At 40.4% G+C, this 23150-nt stretch overlaps 1 protein-coding gene across 7 annotated transcripts in view; it reads left to right on the top strand.

The window, feature by feature from the left end:
- The window catches only part of TUT7 (terminal uridylyl transferase 7), a 59080-nt gene extending 36217 nt beyond the window's left edge, over positions 1–22863 (top strand). For 5 of the 7 annotated variants that reach the window (XM_029921028.1, XM_029921027.1, XM_029921031.1 and 2 more), the window contains exons 20-29: positions 520–633; positions 808–885; positions 1532–1709; positions 4955–5002; positions 5087–5178; positions 6785–6900; positions 8008–8333; positions 10262–10338; positions 10680–10743; positions 21830–22863. In XM_029921028.1, the coding sequence (XP_029776888.1) occupies positions 520–633; positions 808–885; positions 1532–1709; positions 4955–5002; positions 5087–5178; positions 6785–6900; positions 8008–8333; positions 10262–10338; positions 10680–10743; positions 21830–21897 (1161 nt within the window). In that variant the 3' untranslated portion in view covers positions 21898–22863. Of the gene's footprint in view, positions 1–519; positions 634–807; positions 886–1531; positions 1710–4954; positions 5003–5086; positions 5179–6760; positions 6901–8007; positions 8334–10261; positions 10339–10679; positions 10744–21829 lie in introns of those variants that run through there. The other 2 variants (XM_029921033.1, XM_029921034.1) reach the window with 2 other exon arrangements.
- Positions 22864–23150: the final 287 nt, after the last annotated feature.

Below are 23150 nucleotides of genomic sequence, written 5' to 3' on the forward strand. Positions count from 1 at the left end.
GAATGAAATCTGGCCATTTGTAGCAAAGTGGATGGACCTCGAGGGAGTCATGCTAAGCAAAATAAGTCAGGCAGAGAAGGACAGAAACCATATGTTTGCATTCATAGGTCTAACAGGAGAAACCTAACAGGATGATAGGGAGAGGAAGGGGGAAGGAGAGCTGGGGAGAGTGAGGGACACAAAGCGGGAGGGGGAGTGAGGAAGAGGGTGATGGTCATGGTGGGGGGCACTTGTGGGGAGAAGCACTGGGTGTATTATGGAAATCAATTTGAAAATAAAGTATTAAAAAAAGTTTTTTTAATAGTTTGATATTAAAGTATGATAATCGATGGTTGTGAGGTTTTTGTTTTTGACATCCTTTTGGTTGATCTTGTTTGGTTTTATTGGCACATTTTAGCATTTGAAAATGTAACTTTTATGTTAATGCCTTGTAGAAGCACTTTACTTTTAGTGATAATAGATAGCGGCAAATTTAGCAGGAAACTTCGGTGATTCATTCCTTGGTTTCCTTCCCTCTAGATGTGTGATATTGGTGACGCTTCTAGAGGAAGCTTATCCTCATACGCGTACACGCTCATGGTGCTGTATTTCCTCCAGCAGAGGAATCCACCAGTCATTCCTGTCCTTCAAGAGGTATTAGTAAAAGAAATTGTGTTTCTCATCTGTAAAACTGGGTGATCTTTGAGCCCTCTTCCTTCTCTAAACTTCTGTGGTTCTGTAGTTAAATTTTTAACTATTTTCCTACAAATTTTTGTATCAATGCATTAAATTTGTAATCCATACTAATAGTTTAAAAATTAATTTCAGATATACAAAGGTGAAAAGAAACCTGAAATATTTGTTGATGGCTGGAATATTTATTTTTTTGATCAAATAGATGAACTGGTACGTATTTTAAGAGTAAAGATTTCTTTTACATCCTTGACTAAAAGTTAGCTGTACTATGCTGTAGTGTAATGGTCAGCAACTATGTTATTACTTGTTATATTTATTTATATTATGATAATAAAAAAGTAGCATATACAGATATTTTCTTTGACATTGAAAACATTTTCATTTTAATAAAAATGAAAACATTTTTCTTAAGTCAGATGAGTTTTCAGGGACTCTGTGTAGGATTTCATTAATGCCTGTTAATTACAAATGGCTGTGCAGCTTTATTCCAAGTGAACAAATATTTGCTAAGTGGTTTTCTACAAACAGTTTGGAAAGACTTGAGTTCAAAGATCTAATAACCCAGGCATCATCAAGGCTCTTAAAATTTATTTCCAGATTCTTCCACAAACATGCACTCTGGGGTTTGACATTTAAAACCCTGTGCTCTCCCTCTCTTTAAGTCACAGGGTAGAAATTAATAAACTCCTGTAAATGGTATTTTAAAATGTAAAAGAAAAGTTTCATAATTATATTCTAATGTATTTAAATTCCAGTTAATTAAAATAAGTCAAAACTTACTCCCTACAGTACAAATGAAGATAGATACTAACATTTTACTATAGAGCATGATATCTCTTGTTCCTTCTGTTTCTAGCCCACCTATTGGCCAGAATATGGAAAAAATACAGAATCTGTTGGGCAATTATGGTTGGGACTTCTTCGATTCTACACAGAGGAATTTGATTTTAAGGAACATGTTATTAGCATCAGGAGAAAAAGTCTGCTTACAACTTTTAAGAAACAGTGGACCTCAAAATACATTGTCATTGAAGGTACAAATAAAACAAAACTTAAAATCAAATAGAAATAGAGTTTGTACTAGGAGGGCCTTGTTCTACATCCCTGCGGAACTCTTCCAGACGGCAGGGAGTCGCTGGCTGGGTGTGCGGCATGGCCATTCTGTTGCTGTCGGCATCAGCACACGTGTCTGCTTCCAGCGCGGAGAGTTAATTTTAGGGGCGCCTGGGTGCCTCCCTCGGTTGGGCACCCGACTTCAGCTCAGGTAGTGATCTCAGGGCTTGTGAGTTCAAGCCCTGCCTCAGGCTCTGTGCTGACAGCTCAGAACCTGGAACCTGCTTCGGATTCTGTGTCCCTCTCTCGCTCTGCCCTTCCCCTGCTCATGCTCTGTCTCCTTTGCTCTCTCAAGAATAAATAAGCATTAAAAAAAAAAAAAAGACTTATTTTTAAATAACCGCTGTCCTCCTGTGGGGCCTCTCGCCACTTCAGAAGTCTTTTGACCATGACACACCTTTGACTTTTGTTAAACACTTACTGGAGAATTAGTTTGCAATAGATATAAGGCCACTTTAAAAGAGTGGGACTTTTGGGAAGCCTGTGTGGTTTGGTTGATTAAGTATCTGACTCCTGATTTCAGCTCAGGTCATGATCTCACAGTTTGTGAGTTTGAGCCCCACATTGGGCTCTGTGCTAACAGCTCAGAGCCTGCTTGGAATTCTCTCTCTCCCTCCCTCTTCCTCTCTCTGTTCCTACCCTGCTTGTGCATTCTCTCTCTCTTTTTTCTCTCTCTCAAAATAAATAATAAACTTTAAAAAAAGAGAGAGTATATGTGTGACTTAACACCTTCCAAATTGAGGGTTTGAAAAGTGGGCACTAAATGAATTTTCAAGATCCTCATTTGCTGTTTATTGATGAAAGAGTTTACTTAAAAGTAATTATATATAAACTTTGGCCTTTTGCCCATGCTGAAGGCTTTTCTTCCATTGAATGCAAGGATCCATGGGCCATTTATGTTTGTAGTTGATTGTTTACTTCCAATTTGTGAGATATATATATTTTTTGTTTTTTTTTAATAGAGAGTGAGTATGCATGCACAAGTGCGAGTGGGGGAGAGGGGCAGCAGGAGAGAAAGAGAATCCTAAGCAGCTTCCACATTCGGCATGGAACCTGACGTGGGGCTCAATCCCACAACCCCAGGATACTGACCTAAGGCAAAACTAAGAGTTGGATGCTTAACTGACTGAGCCACCCAGGCACCCCTCCAATTTGTGGGATTTTAACTTTAGGGTCAAAATAGAGTTTAAGTGCTTAAAACTGGACTGAGAAATGGCTTAAGAGATATTTTATTGGTTTTAATCTTTTTATTTTTTATTTTTTGAAATATACTGATATTAGCTAAATCATGTGTGTTACTTTGAGAGAGAAAAAGAGTAGAGGAGGGCCAGAGAGAGAGAGAGAGGGAGCAGGCTCCATGCTGTTAGTGCAGAGCCCAGTTTGGGGCTCCATCTCATGAATCTGTGATTATGACCTGAGCTGAAATCCAAGAGTTGAACGCTTCACCGATTGAGCCACCCAGATACCCCATCTCAGTTCCTTTTATATATACTATGTACATGCATTCCTCCGTTTTCTTAATAATCCCAAAAAGGGTTTGGGGTTTTTTTTCCTTTGCTTTTCTTGAATATCTTTAGGCATTTATTGAATATAATTAAATATTCAAAGCATGAATTATTATGTATGTATACTTTAAATCCATATATAAAACAGTATTTTAAATTAGAAATAGTGCTTTAACCTCATAGGTCTAACAGGAGAACAGGAGAAACCTAATGGAGGACCAGGGGGAGGGGAAGAGGGAAAGAGTTGGGGAGAGAGAGGGACGCAAAACTTGAGAGACTACTGAATACTGAAAATGAACTGAGGGTTGAAGGGGGAGGGGGGGGAAAGAAGTGGTGGTGATGGAGGAGGGTACTTGTGGGGAAGAGCACTGGGTGTCGTATGGAAACCAATTTGACAATAAACTATTAAAAAAATACATATATAGAGAAAAATAAATATAAATAAACATGTAAAAAAAAAGAAATAGTGCTTTACCTCCATTTATTTCATGAATGAATTTATTCAGATCTTGAATAAAAACTCGACATCAGCATTTTTTCCCATCATTCCTACCACTTTCTGGGTCATCTAATAAATAATATTCCAGAGCACAACATACATATACCTATCTAATGCATTTAAGATGTACACATTTAAGATCATATGGGAATCCTTCATGAAGCTTTTACTAAAAATTGAGGTCTGGGTAGCAGAGGACAGGTGTGTGTGTGTCTTAATTTATCTTATAAGTGTTCTGTTATTTCCAGGGTGACTGACGTGATCCTTAAAATGCTTGTTAGCAGGACTGTCCAGTGCTATCTATTTGTGACCTCGATATGCACCCCAAACTAGCATGTTAGATAGTATCCGACTAATAGGTCTTCTCCAAACAATATTTTGTTGTTTAAAAGCAACTCCTCATACTAGGAAAGAGTCTATATGGAATTAAACATAAAGTAACACCTTCTTTTCTGATGGACACTTTTGAGAAAGCACTTCTGTTTAGGAATATATATTACTTAGCTGCATTACACATTTGAAACTCCTTAAAAAAGAAGTCATTTAATACACTTGGCCCTTGAACAACATGAGTGAGCTGCGTGGATCCACTTAAATGTGAGTTTTTTCCAATAAACACAGGACAGTACTGTAGATAAATTTTCTCTTATGATTTTCTTAATGTTTTTTTTCTTTCAGTAAACATTTATTTATTTATTTTGAGGGAGAGTGAGTGATCAGACAGGGGAGGAGCAGAGAGCGGGGGCAGAGAGAGAATCCCAAGCAGCCCAACGTGGGGCTCGAACTCACAAACCATGAGATCATGACCCAAGCCGAAACCAAGAGTTAGATACTTAACTGACTGAGCCACCCAAGTGCCCCAACGTTTTCTTTGTTTTAGCCTACCTTATTATAAGGATGCAGTATATAATACATATATAAAATATATGTTAATCAGCTGTGTTCTAGGGAAGGCTGTTGTCAAGAGTAGGCTATTAATAGTTAAGTTTTGCAGAACTCTATGTGCGTGAATTCTGGCCATGTAGGGGTTGGTGCTCTTCTCCCCCATGTTGTTCAAGGGTCAACTGAACTTTTATTAATGATAAAGTAGGTAATACTTCCTCCATCTTTTATGCTCACCTTAATGTATTATCTTTTTTTTCTGATTAATTTTTTTATGTAGATCCCTTTGATTTGAATCACAATCTTGGAGCTGGATTATCAAGGAAAAGTAAGTTGCTTTGTTTATAAATGCTAATGTGGTCCCTTTTCCTTTTAAGCCATCTAATTGAGCATTTAACTCTTTTCTTCTCAGTGACAAATTTTATAATGAAAGCATTTATTAATGGTAGAAGAGTTTTTGGTATTCCAGTCAAAGGATTTCCCAAGGATTACCCCTCAAAAATGGTAAGTGTCCATTGGAAATACCAAAAACCAATTCTAAAAGCCTTTATTGGGGCACTTGGGTGGCTCAGTCAGTTAAGCGTCTGATTTCAGTTCAGGTAATGATCTCAAGGTTCACAAGTTTGAGCCCTGCATCAGCGTCTGTGCTGATAAGTCAGAGCCTGGAGTCTGCTTCAGATTCTGTGTCTCCCTCTCTCTCTGCCTCTCCGCTGCTCATGCTCTCTCCCTCTCTCAAAAGTGAATAAACATTTAAAAAAATTTTTTTAAGTTTATTTGAAAAATAAATAATAAAAGAGCCTATATTAAGCACCTAATTTGTACACATTGCTCCAGTAATAAATACTCTGGAAGTGTGGTGAATCTAGCCAAGATAAACAGTTGCAATATGAAGTAATCCTTAAAACCTTTTTGTAAACATCCCAGTTCTAAGGCCATTTATCAGGAGAACACAGGGATAAACTGCCAGAAGTGGAATTTGGATGGAAAAATAGTCCTTTTTGGGGCCGCTGCTTTTCCTTGATAGCACACATAGATGGCACTGCTGGTCTAGCAGAAGCAGCCCGTGCCAACCTCTGCCAGGCCCAGCTCGCACAAGCTAAGAGTCCTGCACCTCCTCATATGAAGTCTGCATCTTTTGGTCCACTTGAGAGTAATACATGTCTTAGTGGGACTAGGAGAGGGACCACGTTACCTGTGCTGGCAAGCTCACTGGTGTCCCGTAACCCGATGCTCAAAAGTCTTATGGAACCGGACTCATTAAAAACAAAACCAAATTGCACTATAAAAATTTCTTTCAGTAAGCAAAAAGGAAGTTAGGAACTAGAGGGTTTTCTGTTAAAAATATTTTTTTCCTTCAGTACTTTTCTTAATAAAGACTTTTTAAATGAGCCCTAAGCATATGAGTGTGTTAAGAGTATGGGTGTATACGCAGCATTGGATCATGTCTGTGTGTCTCGTTTGGGCTAGATATGCTGTGGCCTTCCTCTACGCCAAGGCTTCTGAAACTTGACCCAGCAGATGCCCTCGGGGTTTTGTTTTCTGGGATTTTCATTCAGGAGCTCTGAGGTAGGGCCCAAGACTTGGGTGGTTACAGGCTCTCAGGTGATGCCTGTGCTCCTGGTCCTCACCTTAATTTCAGTGGCAAGGTGGCCTCACTCCAGACATTGTCTTTCCTTTCGTCTGGTATTTTTTCTCCAAAGCCACAAAAAAACAAAGCAACAACACATAGCTCCTTTCTTTTGCTCAGTGTAATCCATGCAATGCAAATCATAATCCTCAGTTTATTGGGTTTTAGCATTTTCATTTTATGAGAAAGCGAAGCCTTTGTATCTGGCCTCAGCTCCCCCCAGTCCTGGGGAAGCTGACTCCCAGGCATGTGTAGTGCTGTTGTGCAGAAGTGTCCTGGAACAAGAAGCTCCCTTTGTGGTTAGGGTTAAGCCATGGGCTGCATCATGGAAAGGAATAAACCAGCGTGAAATTTAGGTAAAACCTTACTGAAGCAGTGTAATAATCATTATTTTAAAAAGGGTTTCCGATTGACACCTGGTTAGTTGTTGTGTTTTGACCTCACATTAATCGTTTATAGTTTTCTATATGTATGTTCCGCTAGGAGTACTTTTTTGATCCTGAAGTGCTAACTGAAGGAGAGCTGGCACCAAATGATAGATGTTGCCGAATCTGTGGAAAAATCGGACACTTCATGAAGGATTGTCCTATGAGGAGAAAGTAAGTCAGTATTCCAAAGGGGTGGTTCTGTTCTTTCTTACTGTACCAATTTTTAAATGAGGTTCTGTTGTAATAGAAAATAAACTTGTATTAAATCCAGCAGTTCTCAGATAAATTATTTTTTACAATGAACGTGAAATGATTTAAAACACGTCTTTAAGCACAGTTGACCAGAAGTCCCTCAGGTATCCAGATGACCGTCTTCCGGGCCTGGTCCCCTTCCTCATTTTGGCCACTGTTACTCGGTCATTTGGCCACCAGCTGCTCCAATGGGGATGAAGGTAGAATTGAGGAAAGTAAAATGAGTCCCTTCAGGACATCAGTGACACTTCCAACGTGCAGGAGCTGGACCGTACCAGACTCATGTACAGCGTGTTGCCAGATGGGACCCTTCACTTGTATGCAGTTTAACCCTTAATAATTGCTGTGGCAAAGCCACTCAGTTTGGTCACCATGCTTTCTCTGCTGATGTTTGCAGGAGTGTGGGGGAGGGGGGAGTTTTGGTTGCTTGCTGGGACAGACTGTTATTTTGGGTGGTGTGGGGGTCTTAATTGGACAATACAACTGTCATTTAAAAACATGCTACTTAAAATAAGGCACCACCTGGAATTTGAGGCTCTTATTTAGTACTTTGGTTTTTTATTGAGATAATAGTCACTGATCACTGATAGGGCAAGGAAGAAATGTTTTTAACATTTTAAGAATATAAATCTCCTTCTAACCCTTGTTCCATTGTGAACTGAAAGTTCCATAGCTCGAACTTCTAGTGCCTAGTAAAGAATGGGCCACGAAGTTTCAAGAAATCACCCCAAGGGTAATGCAAGTTTCATCACCTCCATATCACAGTAGGTACTAAAGCAGGGAATTCTGCTAACTACAAACACCAGTTTTATGGCTTTAGAGTAATTGTGAAAATCAAAAAAACAGAAAATCTACACCATCATCCTGAGGTTGCTTCTTGATAGAGGAGATGGACTTAAATTTGTTACGGTCTTGTTTTTCCCTCTGACACTTTCTATTTCGGTTATCTCCCAAACTTGGAGTGCTCTTAGTATTTTGTCAGGTTTCTGTTTAGCATTTTCCTACTGGTGTTATATCATCTTCTAGAGTGAGGCGGCGGCGTGATCAGGAAGATACCCTGAACCAAAGATACCCCGAGAACAAAGACAAGAGGAACAAAGAGGACAAAGACATTCAGAACAAGCACACAGAGAGGGAGGTGTCGACGAAGGAAGATAAGCCCGTGCAGTGCACGCCTCAGAAAGCCAAGCCAGTGAGGACAGCTGTCGATCTGGGCAGAGACAAGATCCTCAGGCCACCAGTGGAAAAATGGAAGAGGCCGGATGACAAAGACTTAAGAGAAAAACGTTGTTTTATTTGTGGAAGAGAAGGGCACATTAAAAAGGAATGCCCGCAGTTTAAAGGCTCTCCAGGTATGGCTACCAGTCAGACCTCGATGTTTGCACTCGCAGCTCAAGGGAAATCTCTCTTTTAAAGTCCTCTACTATTTTAGATCTATTTATTTCTTTAACAAATCTACTTACTGGAGAAGAATTCGTTTTGAAGAAAGTGAACCTTCCTTTCCCTTTAATTCCGACCCTCTATATATCTTAAACTTACTCCCGGTTTCATTTCTGGAGGCTTATAAAAGTCATTTGGTTGACTTTTCTAAGATTATCAGTGAATGGAAAACCCAGTCATCCCCAGTGCCTATAAAATGTAGCCCGAGTGACCAGGAAACATGCTGCAGCCTGAGCTTCGCTTCTCAGTAGGTGCACTTTGGAAGTGGAAGCGCTGCCTGCCGCGGGGAGACACAGCTGAAACCTCTCGGGCCCCCGAGCTCTGATAGTGAGCCCCTGGGACTTCTCTGTAACTGTGCGCATGCACGTGCAGAGGAAAGGCACCGGAAGGAGCTCTGTTACACAGTGATTGGTGGTTCTCACTGCAGTAGAGAACTATGGAGGACATTACCATTTTAATACTTCTCTGCAGTGAGCATAGTTATTCTTATGACAAGGAAAAATAGATGGCCGGTCCATAGTTGAAAATCATCCATACTTCTTGTCCCTTTGAGTTGTTGGATCTGCATTGACCCTTTCTATTAAATGGGTAAAGTGTCCACTGTGGGCATCTTTCTAACAGACTGTTAGCAATAGGGGTACCTTCCATGTACATAGAATAAGGTAGGATTTACAAAGCGGTTTACATACCCTCACTTTGTTTCTCAGAACAAACCGGAGAGAGTGGATGGAATCTGATTGGCATAGGAAAGAAACCCGGGGAAGTCATTGTTTAGATTAAAGCAGTAACCATTCGTGTTCCTGTCCTCAATTGTATATGTATATGGACAGTGGAGAGAAGTCAGCCCTGCTGACAGTTCCCTTATATGGTCTACGGTCATTGTCCCTGGAACACTAGTACCTCTCTTCTGTTTTATTATATCATAGCAGCAATATAGTGTCTCTTTTTTCAAAGACAAAATTTTTAGAGCACTTATTTTTTTTAAAGGAGCTTTATATGGAATGTATATTTTTAAATTATTTAATTGTTGGTTTTAAAATAGGACTTCAATATTTATGGAAGTCACTGTTTGCCCTACTTCTAAGGAACTCAGACAAATTTAAATTCAAACTCGTTGGGCCCTGACATGGGACATCTATATACCAAATCTTTTATGATCATAAGAGGTAAATCAGTTTAAGAGAAATTAAAATAATAGCCATAGCTAACATTCACTGAGTCAGGCACTATTTTAAATACTTTTCGTGGGCAGTCTCTTCTGATTTTCTTCCCAGCCCCATGAGACCTGGTATTGATAACCCCAGTTTACAGATGAGGAAACTGCAAACAGTACAGAAAAGACGTAATGGAGTTACCAAAGTTACCTTTGTAGACCCTTCTGAAGAACGGGCGGTCTCTGTTTACTAGGAGCACGAAGCACATTATCATCATGCTCCTCTTGGGTACTACGCAGAGGTGAAGGGATGCCTCCGCACTCCCCCGGCTTGGATGGGCTTCTTCCTCCCAGTTGGTAGCAGGTTCTGCGTTGTCTCCTAGGGAAGCTGTCCACATAGAGGGGTGTTTCTGGAAGGGCAGGGACAACAGCACGTCAAGGAGAGCCGGGGATATCCCGGGGCGGGGATGGGCAGATGGGACAGGGGCGTTTCCTCCAGCAGTTACTTCTTCCTGCCCAAAAATTATGCTGCCCTCTCTCGTTTCTTCAAATACGTGATTTTGTCCACACAGTGTACTGAGTGGGAGCTTCTGCCACATCCACAGAAACTTGTTCTGTGAAAGTTTGAGAACAGGGCTACTGCTTTCATTTTAAAGTGAGAACAAAAAGTGCTAATTGTTTCCTCAGGTATGTCTAAATCAGATTGTGTGTTTGGATCCCCTTCTCCACCTAGCCCCTTGAGACCAACTGGCACCTTTGCTCAGGTAAACCTAGCTCAGGCCTGAGCGGGAAGCCCTTGGCTCCTCTGCCCGGCGCTCACGCCCGCCCGAGCGGTGCTGGGCCTCGCCAGGCCCCAGCCTCTTCCTTCCTGCGACCCTGCTGGCTCCTCCCTCAGCCCCGAGCAGCGTGCAGTGCGGCTTGCTGGGCCCTGGATGGCAGGGGCGCTTCCGGGCTTCCTGAGTCTCTGTCCTGCTTCTCAGTTAACTTGCAAAGTTCTGCCTTACACACGCCTAATTTCAGCCCTCTTTGGATATGGTTACAATGTTAAGGCTGTTTCAGATGCTCTTCCTTTCGATTTTGTAAACCAGTCTATTTCATTTTTTAGGCAGTGCCTTTACATGAAGACAAAAAGAAACAAAAAACAACCATATTTTTGAGTCCCCAGTCAGGTATGTGGGTTTTTAAAAAACGAATGTGTGTTATTTTATTTATTGCATAGTTTACCACATGCCTTTCGAGATGCCTCCTTTGACTATGTGGTTTTAACAGGGACTGGACTTGGGGAACTTTGACAAATAGAGTTGCCCTGCCCCCACGCTTCAGTGGCTAGGCTTGGGCCTGCGCTATGGGTGCTCTGAGGTGATTCCTGTATCATCCCTGAGTAAGAACCATAGCCTTTCATTATTTGTTCCTCTTCCATGCTTTTTGTTTCTGCTTTGAAATTGCTACTGTCTTAGCAGAATATTCTCCTCATGAGACTATTCACCATGCACAAAATAAGGAAAGAGAAATTATTAGCCTGAACTCCTCCTTCCCTCCCTCCCTCTCTCTCCCTCTCTCTGTCTCACACACACACACACACACACACACACACACACACACACACACACACACAGCTGTGTCATTTATTCATTCCTTCAACAAATACTGATTAAGCCACCACCCTCTCCCTCCCACTCCTGCCAGCCTCTAAGCACAGAGCTTGGGCCTCAACACTGGCCATAAGGCGGTGGACCAGCAAAGCCCCTCCTCTCATTTCCTTCACATCCTTGTTGGAAGAGAGACATAACTATTCCCAATGGCAACAGGTGCTAAGACACAAAGCAGGGAAGGAGAAGGGAATGCGGCATCGCTGATGAAATAACATTTATGCAAAGAAATCAAAGAAGGGGCGAGTCAGGGGAAGTTGAAGTGAGACTGTTACCAGAAAATGAAAACCACCATTGTGCCGCCATGTCACTGAGTGGCGCCGCCATGTCACTGAGTGGCGTGAGCAGGGAGGGGTGGTGGGAGGCGAGGTCAGGGTCGATGGCAGCACTGGCAGGGGTGGATTTCGTTCTCTCCAGGAGATGGACGGCTTCTGGAGGGTGTGGAGCACAGGCGGTATCATGGGACTTCTGATGACAAAGGTTCCCGTTGCGAAAGGCTGCTAGGCATAGGTGAGGGCGGCAACAGGGCCACGAGGAGGCTCGTGCTAGAGCTCGGGAGAGCCGGTGCCAGCTCACGCTCGGGTGGAAGCAGCAGGGTACGTGAGGCCTGGTCACGCTCTGGGTATGCTGAAGGTGGTGCCAACGTGGTCTGTTGATGGGTTGGATGATTGCATAGGACAGAGGGAACCCGATATGACACTATGATTTTTGGCCTGAGCAACTAGAAGACCGGAGGTAGGACTTCCTGTGCCAAAAAAGAGGAAGAACAGATTTGGGGAAAGAGTCCAGTCTTAGCCATGTAAGGTGGACTGCTGGGTGTCCAGGTAGAGATGCCAGGGAACCAGTGAGATGTACAAGCTGGGCATTCAGAGCAGAGGCCTAGGCTGAAGATAAGAGACTTGAGTATTGTCAGGGCAGAGAGAGTGTTCGAAGGCCTGGGTAGGAGTGGGATCACCTCAGAAGTAAATGCAGAGCGAAAAGAGAAAAGCATTTAGAGGCTCAAAGTAAACAAAGAAGACCGACAGAAGGCAGTCAGTGAGGGAGCAAGAGCGCCAGCTCCTGGAGTCCATTGGAGAAGGGGCCTCAGAGAAGGCTTGGCCGTGTGTGGGAGCTGCTGCTGGGGAGTTTGGGGCGGTGTGGACTGAGCAGTAAGCATTGCAGGTGGCAGTGCAGAAGTCACCAGGGACTCGGAAAAGAGCCTTCCCTCTGGAGTGGACGGAAACCTGATCAGGGGTTTCTGGGGAGAAGTGCTGGAACCAGTCTGGGCATCTCGACCTCCCAGCACCCCTTCTGGCCCACAGGCCTGTAGACAGATGCTCAAAGAGAGGCAAGATCAGGAGGCTCTGAAGGCCTTTCTCTGGTGTTTCAAGAATGCTTTTGATCCAGAAAGGGAAGGGGAGAAATTGAGAGGGTTGGGGTGGGGAGGAAAAACAAAGTAACTTTAATATACTGAGGAGCATATTTTAGTAAGAAGGGGTAAAACTCTAAACTTGATAGAAATATTCTGAGTTCTGGCCTAAAGACCTTCTTAGTAACTTTGCTGTGTGTGTGTGTGTGTGTGTGTGTGTGTGTGTGTGTCGTTCAATAAAGTAAGTTTAAAGAAGGGAAATTATATAAGCAAATAGAGCATGTGTGGTCTTTTTAACTTGATTGTACAGTTTCTAAGAAAGGTTTCTGAAATTTTAAGACCTCATTGATATAACTGGACATTTTTGTATGTAGTGTAAAACAACTCACATATTTTATGCTCAGTCCTTATATGTTGTGTATGTAATGTGTGCACACTGTTTGTTTTTAGACTGGAGAGAGGCTGTTGAGTTAGAATGTGAAGAGACAAAGCTGTCTCTACCATCACTGAGAAATAGCACCCCCCATTACCAGGGCTGCCTTCTGTGCCCTACAGTAGAGAGAGGGCCTCCCTGCGCTCACCCGCCCTGCCTGAAATAAGCCAGCGCACAAGGCGACCTCACCCTGGGAAAGCAAAGAGAGGTCCAGGCGAGGAATGTTTGGTGGTTTCTACTTTGAATGTTGTTAACAAGAGAAAAATAAATGGAATAATTAAATTATTTAGCTACTTCCATATGTGTCAGTATGGAGATGAATTATCTCAAGTATATACAATAATCTAATAGGATTAGGTATTTTTTTATGCTATGTGAATTTTAGGATTTTGGGTTTTTTTGGTCTGTTTTGTTTAATGATTGGAGAAAACATTTAAAGTGGCATCATATCTCTTTATAGTTACAATTTAAGAGGCCTGGGTGTTAGGTTGGTATAGAGTGAGGTCAGGTGATTCAAAGAGAAGGAACCAGAAATCTTGAGAAAAATTATTCCCCTTACCCAAAAAGGGAATGGTCTGCAAAAAGGGAAACTTAGGAGACTCTATGAGAAAACACAGGAAGCTCTTTCCTGGGAAAATGTGTTCTCATCAGAAGGCATGGACCTAAAAACAAGGAAACTTCTGGTGGGAAAACCCCCAAAACCAAATAGAAGTGAAATGGGAACGGGGCCCTATCGCAAGCCAATTTGATGGACAGTGAGAGCAACCACGTAGGACAGAGGACGAGAGTGACAAGCGGCCTCTGAAAGCCAACTATGGGAAGCAGACCCACTGCAGTCTGTGGGATCACTTCCCATAGAGCCTCTGAGAGTTTGAGGGTCACAGAGTTAACGTACGTAGTAAACAAGCCGAAAGAGTGTTGTTTCTATGAGATTGAGCCTTGAACAGACACTTCCAGAACATTACACATAGGAAAAGTGCTGATCCTTCCTTCGTCGAGATGCTGCTACTTTTGCCATGGTCAGTGGATTGTAGCTCTTTGATCTTGAAAAACCTGCTTAGCCTCCACTTGACTCGGTTTCCTCATCTGTTTCAAGGGGATAATAATCATACCTGACTGGTAGGGACGTTGAGAAATCCATGTAGAAGCCCTCAAGCAGCACCTGTGGGTAGCGAGCGGCGCAGAGATGTGGAGGGCCGTGATTGCTTCAGTCCTCCTGCACCGCGTCCATCAGCATGGCATCTGCTGATGGTTACACATCTTGAAAGTAGAAGTTTATTCTGATTTTATAAATTGTAAGTGGGGGGAGAATACAGATGTTGGACATCTGGACACAAACCTGGAAAAGGCGTTACCAATTGAAAATACAGATTTCTGTAATTATCTTCTACATAAAAGACATATTTATAAACATTTTGAGCAACTGTAAAACTTAAAACTTGAATTTATGGAAGAAAAATTATTACAATAAACATGTCTATTTCATACCAGAAAACAGAAAACATTTATTGGTGGTTAAAATCAATCTTAATTAAACTCTTCAATTAAGTATATGACAACTGTTAAGACGTCAAATCTGCCCACAGTAAATTTACCCAAATTATCTATGTTATAAATCTGAAATGTGTCTCAACTGTAAGTAGTATTACATTTCCCCAGGGCTGCTCTTTTCCACAGTGCTAAACGTGTGGCACCCGGGTAGCCCCCCAGTGAGCTGCTGGGGGCACAGCCCCTGCTCTCTCACATTAGCCTTATTGGCTGCAGGCAAGAGACTGCTTCTCTGGGCTCCAGAGGTCTCATCTGTACAAGTGCAGACAGCACCCCTGAGCTCATCAGACCCTGAGATTCAAACATGCAGCCCATGATAAGCACTCGGCCAGGTTCTCTTTCCTGACCTGCCGTTTCTTTCTACTCGGCTGCATAGAGTTCTTAACTCCCAAATGAGAAGAGCAGTGAGTAGACAGTTCCACGAATTCCGTTGTTCTTCACTGCGACTTCCCTGCGCCTCCCACACACACAGCTAACACAATGCCTTAGATGTCCCGTGAATTTTATTGGTAGAGGTGGACTCATTTTGAAAGAACAACGAAGACTGAGTGGGAGAATAGCCAAGAATATGAGCCTTCAAGTCACACATCCTTGAGTTTGAAGTACAGCCCAACCATTTGCTGGCTTCCCGAATCTCTGTGCCTCAGTTTCCTTATTCATAAATTGGGGTTAACACCTCACAGGGCAGTTGTAAGGATTAGTTTCATCTACATAAAGCCCTTCACACAGCATCTGGCACATATTATCCCTCAAGTTAGCACTGCCTTGTTACTGTAGGAGACTCTTACTTACACCTCTTGTAACTTAAAGGACAAATACATAATGGACATTTTTAACAAAAAACAGGAGTGTGTGGAAGTTGTAGAATCTTAGTCATCAACTGATTTTTATGCTTAAGTGGATTACTCTGGTGTACATGTTAACAATTTATTCAGTGTGAGAATCTCAAAAAAAACTAACATTTTTCTATTCCTTAATCCTCCCCTGTTTTGCAAAGAAAATTACATTTCAACTGAAGGAAATCTGTCTCTTCATTTATTCCGTTTTAATCTCGTGGTTTGAAATCTTAAAAACTGGAGATGTTATAAGAGATTGGCGGTATCTTTTCTCTCTCATAGTGATGTATATATACTATTATAACTTTTTTCCTTGACCAGAATTTAAAAGCCTACTGATTAAAAAAAAGGGGGGGAGGGGGCCTTTATGATGGTAAATTTGAGATAATAGCAATAAGGGCACCTGGCTAGCTCAGCCAGTAGAGCATGTGACTCTCGATCTTGGGGTTGTAAGTTCAAGGCCCAAGTTGGGTGTAGGGATTACTAAAAATATCTTAAAAATAAAACAACAGAAGTACCTTTGTAAACAATATGGGGAGATATTATTATTGAATACAGATCATTCTTTTTGATACCTTTCTTGATATTCTAATATGTGAATATACCATTATTTATTTAACATTCCTCACTAATGGATTATTTTCAAATATTTGGTATGTCAGTGTTCTCCAAAACTTTTTTTGCTTTCATATTCTTCCCCCAAAATGGAGAAAGCCCATACTTCTCATATATTTTTAAGTTGATATCTAAATTTTTCATCAGAACTGCAAAGCATATAATTCCTGGGGTCTTTTAAAATAAATATTGATATTTTAAAATAAAACATCAATTAGCCTTGAATGTATCAAATGAAATTAATGTTTTTCATATGAGCAGCCATTCATTTACAGCTGTGTAACAGGTAGAAATGTTATATCATTTTACTTTCCTCCTTGAATTCCTTTGTTTTACTTCCATCTTAAGGTGGTATATTTTTATCATATATTTTTCAGGCATTTTAGGGGTGCCCAGGTAGCTTCATTGGTAGAGCATGCGACTCTTGATCTCAGGGTTATAAGTTCAAGCCCCAATATAGAGTTTGCTTAAAAATAAAATTTTAAGGGGCACCTGGGTGGCTCAGCTGGTTAAGCCTCTGACTTCAGCTCAGGTCATGATCTGTGGTTCATGGGGTCGAGCCCCACATCAGGCCTCTCTCCTGTCAAGCAAGTAGAGCTTGCTTTAGATCCTCTGTCCCCCTTCCTCTCAGCCTCCCTCTCTCTCAAAAATAAAAAATGTAAAAAAATTTTTTAATTAATATCTTTAAAAAGGATTCAAATTCAAGCCTTTTATTTATCAGCCTATCCTAGTCATCTGTAACAATATTTAAATTGGATTTTTAAGCTTTTTATCAAAGTATAAGTTTCTTCTAAATTGAGTTTTTGTGTTAGAATATATAATCAAAGCAAATGTTACAAATTTTTATTAAAAATGACCTTTTTATGGGCGAAAAAATGTTTTTTTCTTGTTTTGTTTTGTTTTGTTTTGTTTTGTTTTGTTTTATGCAAGTCAGGGAGAGGGGGCATCTGGAAAGAGAGAATTTTAAGCGGGCTCCATGCTGATCCCATGACTGTGAGATCATGACCTTAGCTGAAATCAAGAGTTGGACACTCAACCAACTAAGCCAGTCAGGGGCCCCCAAATTTTTATATTCGCATACTGAACGTGACTGCCATTCATTGAGATAGATGGGGTTTCTCCATGCATTCGTGTATTGTTTGATTGTTACCACTTACGGCAGGAATGAAACAGTGTTCCTTAGCCATTTTTTTTTAAATCTTTTGTTTTTATAGTTGGTAACCAATGAGAAACCTCAGTAGTCTTTATGATAGGATATTAAAAATAACAGAAATACTGTTGTAGGGAATGGAAGGTGTTTTACAATAGTGCCACTCAGTTATTGTCATTCCTTTTTAACTGTATCACCAAAAATCACATAGTAATGTATCATCAGGAATTAGTTTTTGATGATCACAGCTATCAAGGTACTTTTATGAAAGCTAAAAATTTGGGATTTTTATTAGAGGCATTCACACTGACCCTGTGGTCATGTAATCAGGGGGAAGAACACGAAATTACCAGCATTTCATTTGCTGTCCGGCCTCCTCAGGCTTTTCCACCCCAGATCCACATACCACATTAAGATTTGGACGAGAAGGAGACGTGCCACTCTTAAAGTAGGAGAAGAACATGAAAGAAAGACAGGTGTGCTTTCTTAGCCTCACAGGCCCTCTCAGAAGGAATCTGTGTGCACACTGAAACACTGCCGTCAAGCCCCTCGAAGCTCCCTGCCTGCTTGTCCTGTCCCATTGGCTCAGGAGCACACTATTTCAAGTTTCAATGCCACTGTTTATATAAACTCTTATCAGGCATATTTACCCAGTTATTTTCTTGGGATAAATTCCTAGTCAGAAAGATAGATTACAAAGTATGCACATTTTCACAATGATGCCAGAATGCCACAATGGGATTGGTGACAATCCCAGGGAGTCCCCGCAGCCTGTTTCCCCTGCCCTCACGTCATGGCAATAGTCTTTTTTGCCAGTCAGCTTGTGTTCTCGATTGAAGGCTCCTCTTTTTCACATTTTTCATTTGTATTTCTCCATGTTTCTGTTTTTGTGTTTTTTTAATTAGGGTATTCCTCTTCGTGTTCCAGCCCCTTCCACATAGACAGCCCTTCGTGCTTTGTCACGTGTTCTGTCCTTTACTGCCATCACCCCAGCTCATTATTCTTTCAGCCTCATTTATGATTCATTATGCCACGTAGACAGTTGCTGGCTTGTTTGGTTTAGTAGTTTCATCTACCCAACTTTTAGGTCATTTCAAGTCATGCTTATAGTTTTGTAAATTTCGTGTTCTTCCCCCAGATTACATGCAAGTTCATCCACGGTTTATTTCTAGAGGTTTTACATTTTTTACATGCACATTTTATATATGAAATTTCTTCAGCTTTGAGGAGATTTATTTTTATATATAGGGATGTAGTAATAGGACTGCTAGTAATATTCTTAGAAAAGAGTAGTTTCTGAACATTTGGGGGAAAAATATAAAGGTACAAATATAAGCCATCTTCTAGAGAATGGACTTTATTTTTTCACATTTTCTTCTTGATCTTTTTTAAATAAAAGATCATTCAGATGGAGCAAACCCCCTTTGACTGCCATCCTCCACCCCGGATGCGTCTGTTACGCATTCAGATGTTCTTCCAGTTCTTTTTTTAGACTTACATCTGTAGTCTTTAACGTATGTGTCCTTGGTGAAGTTTTTGATTTAAATGGTATATTATACTGTGTAATAAGAATGTTCTACAACCTACTTTTTCATATCAACTTAATGAAGTGATTTTGAAATTATATATATTGGTATTTAAATACATTAGTTTTATTTTCTTTCCAGTATTCGATGTATGAGTACAGAATATTTTATCCATTCGCTAACACATGAGCATTTAGATTGCATTTGTCTTTTTTTGTTATTATAAACTGTGCTGTAGTGAACATTCTTGTCTGAGTCTCCTTGAGCATTTATGAGCGATTCTGTGGTTTTTATACCTAGAAGTCAAACTGTTGAGCCATTGCATATGTGCATTTTCAATTTAGTTAGATATGGTCAAGTTATTCGTTGAAGTAATTGCCACTCCCACCAGCAAACCTGATGAGTGAAAAATACTTTGGTGGTGTTCTAATTTGTATTTTGTTTATTATGCTTTTGTTTATTGACCAGTTGGAGTTACTCTTCTGTGAATTCCTTGTTCATATCATTTGCCCATCTTAGATGTTTGTTGACCAGTTGGAGTTCTGTGAAATCTCTGTTCCCGTCATTTGCCCATTTTCCTGTTTCATTATCATTTCCTTATTAATTTGTAAGTGTTCTTCATTTATTCTGAATACTGTTCCTTTATTATATACATTCTGTGGATCTTCCTCAGTATATCTTGTCTTTCAACTTATGACTGTTGCCATTCCAGAATTTTAAATTTTAATAATTTACTTTCTATGATTGACTTTCTATGATTAGCTTTCATGGTCATGTGGCTCATTGATTTTAGGGTCGTCTTTAAGAAATTCTTCCCGGGGCTCCTGAGTGACTTAGTCAGTTAAGCATCCGATGTCAGCTCAGGTCATGATCTCATAGTTCATGGGTTTGAGCCCTGCATTGGGCTCTGTGCTGACATCTTGGGAGTCTGGAGCCTGCTTTGGATTCTGTGTCTTCCTCTCTCTCTGCCCCTTCCCCACTCATGCTGTCTTTCTTTCAAAAATAAATAAACATTAAAAAATTTTTTAAAGAAATTCTTCCCTTATAAGATCTCTATCTCATCTATATTTTCTTATAGTACGTTTAAAAAAATTTTTTTTCTATTTAGATCTTTAACCCATCTTGATTGTATGTACAGTATGAGGTATAGTGCTCTAAACTTTTTGTCCCTTGAATGAAAAGTTTATCCTCGATTCTTTGGGCAGTTCAGAATATCAAAGATTTGTTGCCTGTCGATCAGTAGATACTCTAGGCTATAAATACTACAGGAGAATGCTTTGCTTCTTCCTGATTAATATCACTCATTTTTCACTATGAGTTGATCATCTAGATTCTGTGCTTTGAAAAGTTTGCTTCTGTGGGGCATAAATTTCTATTTGTGTACTTAATATGTTTACTTTAGAAAATGTAGATAGGGGTGCCTAGGTGGCTCAGTCAGTTGGGCCTCCAACTTCAGCTCAGGTCATGATCTTGCATTCCTAGGTTCGAGCCCCGCGTTGGGTTCTGTGCTGACAGTTCGGGGCCTGGAGCCTGCTTTGGATTCTGTGTCTCCCTGTCTCTCTGCCCCTCCCCCTCTCATGCTCGGTCTCTCTCTGTCTCAAAAATAAAGAACACATTAAAGAAAAAAAGAAAATGTAGATAGTTAAGCAAAATAGAGAAAATAAAAGCCATTTATACCTTCTTCTAGAGCATAACTACTATCAAGGTTTTGGAAGTGAAGTCTTCTCATCTTTTTATATCAATGCACTAATAATGGCTAATATTTATTGAGTACTTTGTGTGCCAGGTCCTGTTCAGTTGTTACCTGTATTCATTTACTCTTCACAATAATCCCAATGGGGGTAGGTGTTAGGGCCCACATTTTACAGATAAGGAAACTTAGGTACCAAACATATGACTGATGGGATTTTTCATTTGTTTTTAATTTTTCATTTTTATGAAAATACCATTTGTGTGGTTTTATAACTTTTAAGTTATTAATTGTCCTTCTATGCATACCTTGTATTGTTTGTCATATCACAAGTTTTGGACATTTATTTGCATACTTCAATTATTATTAGGTTTCTATGACTATTCATTTAGCAAAGTTCCTACCCACCTCTCTGTCCTTCTGATCTTCCTTCAATTTGGTAATCAAAAGTTGTTTTAATTTGCATTTCTTTGATCACCCATTGATACTGAATGTTTCTTACATATATTCCTGTTGTTTTTTCTCCTCTTCCCAAAATTGCTTTTTACCTTCCCAGCTGTATGTCGGTTTTCATCTTTTCCCTAATGACTTGTAAATTCTAGTTGGAAGCATAGCAAGCCTTTCTCATAGGTTAAGGTGGTGGGCTTAGGAAACTTCACTACCTCTTACACTTTGACTCTCTTATTTAATTCTGTACTTCATTTGGAATTGTGTGGAGAGGAAAGATATGTTGTAAGAAGGATACCTAACTCCCCCCTCCTCCCCAAATACTTGACACAGTACCAGTTACTGAACAATCCATACTTTATCTCATTGGTTAAAAATGCAACCTTTGGTATATACTACATTCTTATATGTAATCACTTAAGAATTTCTTAACTTTCTTGTTTCATTGATCTATTTGTCTATGCTCCAGAACAAGACTTATTAACTGTTCTGTAGTATGATTCAAATTAGTAATCTACATTTCTGTCCTTCACCTGTAAATATAATAAATTTTCTTTTTCCCTTTTATATCAGTAAGTTATTGCTAGAATGTGACCATCCACAGGTTCATATCCACAAAGTAGAGATGCAAGATGTTTATTTCTAACCAAAGAATTTTTTGCAATCTATTCTGCGTGGTTGTAAACGAAGACACTGATCTATACAAAACAGAGGTTTTGAAAAGTCCACTGACCTTCTGCACCAATATGGACGCAATAAACACACTAGTGTAGTAGAATGAAGTCACTCTAGCAACTTGCCTGCCTTTAGAATTTTGACTGTGTGTTTAATGGATCATGTTCCATATGTGTTCTTTTTATACCTAGCTTGCTTATCCAATTCAAAACAAGGGACCAATGCCAGTCTGAAAAGTTTCTGTATATAATTAACAATAAGAAGTTATTTTATTACTTTTGTGATAAAGTGAGGCTTGTTTTATTTATGTTGGGTTTTGTTCTTTCCCCCCCTTCTAGGTAGCCTTTCCAGTAAATATATGACTCAGGGAAAAGCCTCAGCGAAGAGGACCCAGCAGGAATCATGAGGGAAGGAAAATGCAGCACTCTAAGTGGCCACTTAGGCGGTCCCATTCAGTTTGAAATTAGGTTCATTTCACAGGACACAGTAGTGTAGATCAGGCTTCTGCTTAACATTCAAGGGAAAAGTCAGGCTGTTTTTTTTCTTTTTAACTTATTGAAATTTCTAATGAGGAAAAAAAATTTAATAGAGTCTTAACCTACCACAAATCCCCATAGATGTAAGGATTTTACCAGAAAGCCATAATGTATGTATTTAAGTCAGGTTTTATTTTTTTTAAGCCAGATTTAAAAAAAAAAAGGGGGGGGCGTAATTGTGGGCCAGTATTCAGTGAATACAATTTGATGGTTTTTAATTCTCTCAGAGCACACTAAAAATGGTGTGCTGGTAAACCCCTAGTAAATTACCCTTTTTTCCACCCATAAATCCCTTTTTTGTTTTGAAGAGGGGAGATTGTATTTATTGTTGTTTACTGAATCCTTGTGTGAAAGCATATCAAATATGTGTGCACTGCTACTACTGTATTTACGATTTACAAACTTATTTCAGTGATATTTGTAGAAGTGATAACTCGAACACGAGTACCTATTTATGTGAGCCTTCCCCGAGGGGCTTTGGTTTTTTTCCCCTCTCTAATTTTAAGTTGACCTAGAATTAACTATGCTCCTAAAAATGAAGTAAAGGAAACGAATAGTCCTGTTTGCTGCTAAAAAACATTTTCAAAGACAAAACAACAAAAGAGAAGTGCTTTTTACTTTCTATGATACTCCAGAATTAAGGTGGAGAACTTTTAAAAATCCCTGAAGATGAAAGAGGCCATCTCTGCCAATCACAAGTTTGGTTGGTGTCATTTTGGAGGTCTGACTGGAGCCCTCCTGGAACTGTTTCTCAAACTCCACAAGCCCTTCCAGAAGTAGTACGTGGTCAGAACTATGCCTCGGTTTTGAAATAAAATCAGAATTTCAACCTGTAATTTTTATCCACATTACTTTCTAGCGAGAGTCCTAATTTCATGAGGAAACCAGACGGAGGGCGGGCAGTGTGCATCTGCCTCTCCTTGTGCTCGTGCCGCTGTTCACTGGCCCCACTGTGCGCCGAGCTCTGGGACCGCGTGGAGAAGCACAGTCTTTGGGGGGTGGAAATAGAGGGCAGGGAGGGTGTTAGCTGGGCAAGCGTCCCCAGGTGGGAGAGGGCTCAGGAAACAGACGTCTGTGAACCCTTTTCACCCGCGGACGACATATCCCAGTTAAGGAAGAAGCC

This window comes from Suricata suricatta, chromosome 13 (assembly GCF_006229205.1).
Source record: "Suricata suricatta isolate VVHF042 chromosome 13, meerkat_22Aug2017_6uvM2_HiC, whole genome shotgun sequence".
In the NCBI taxonomy this organism is placed as follows: domain Eukaryota; kingdom Metazoa; phylum Chordata; class Mammalia; order Carnivora; family Herpestidae; genus Suricata; species Suricata suricatta.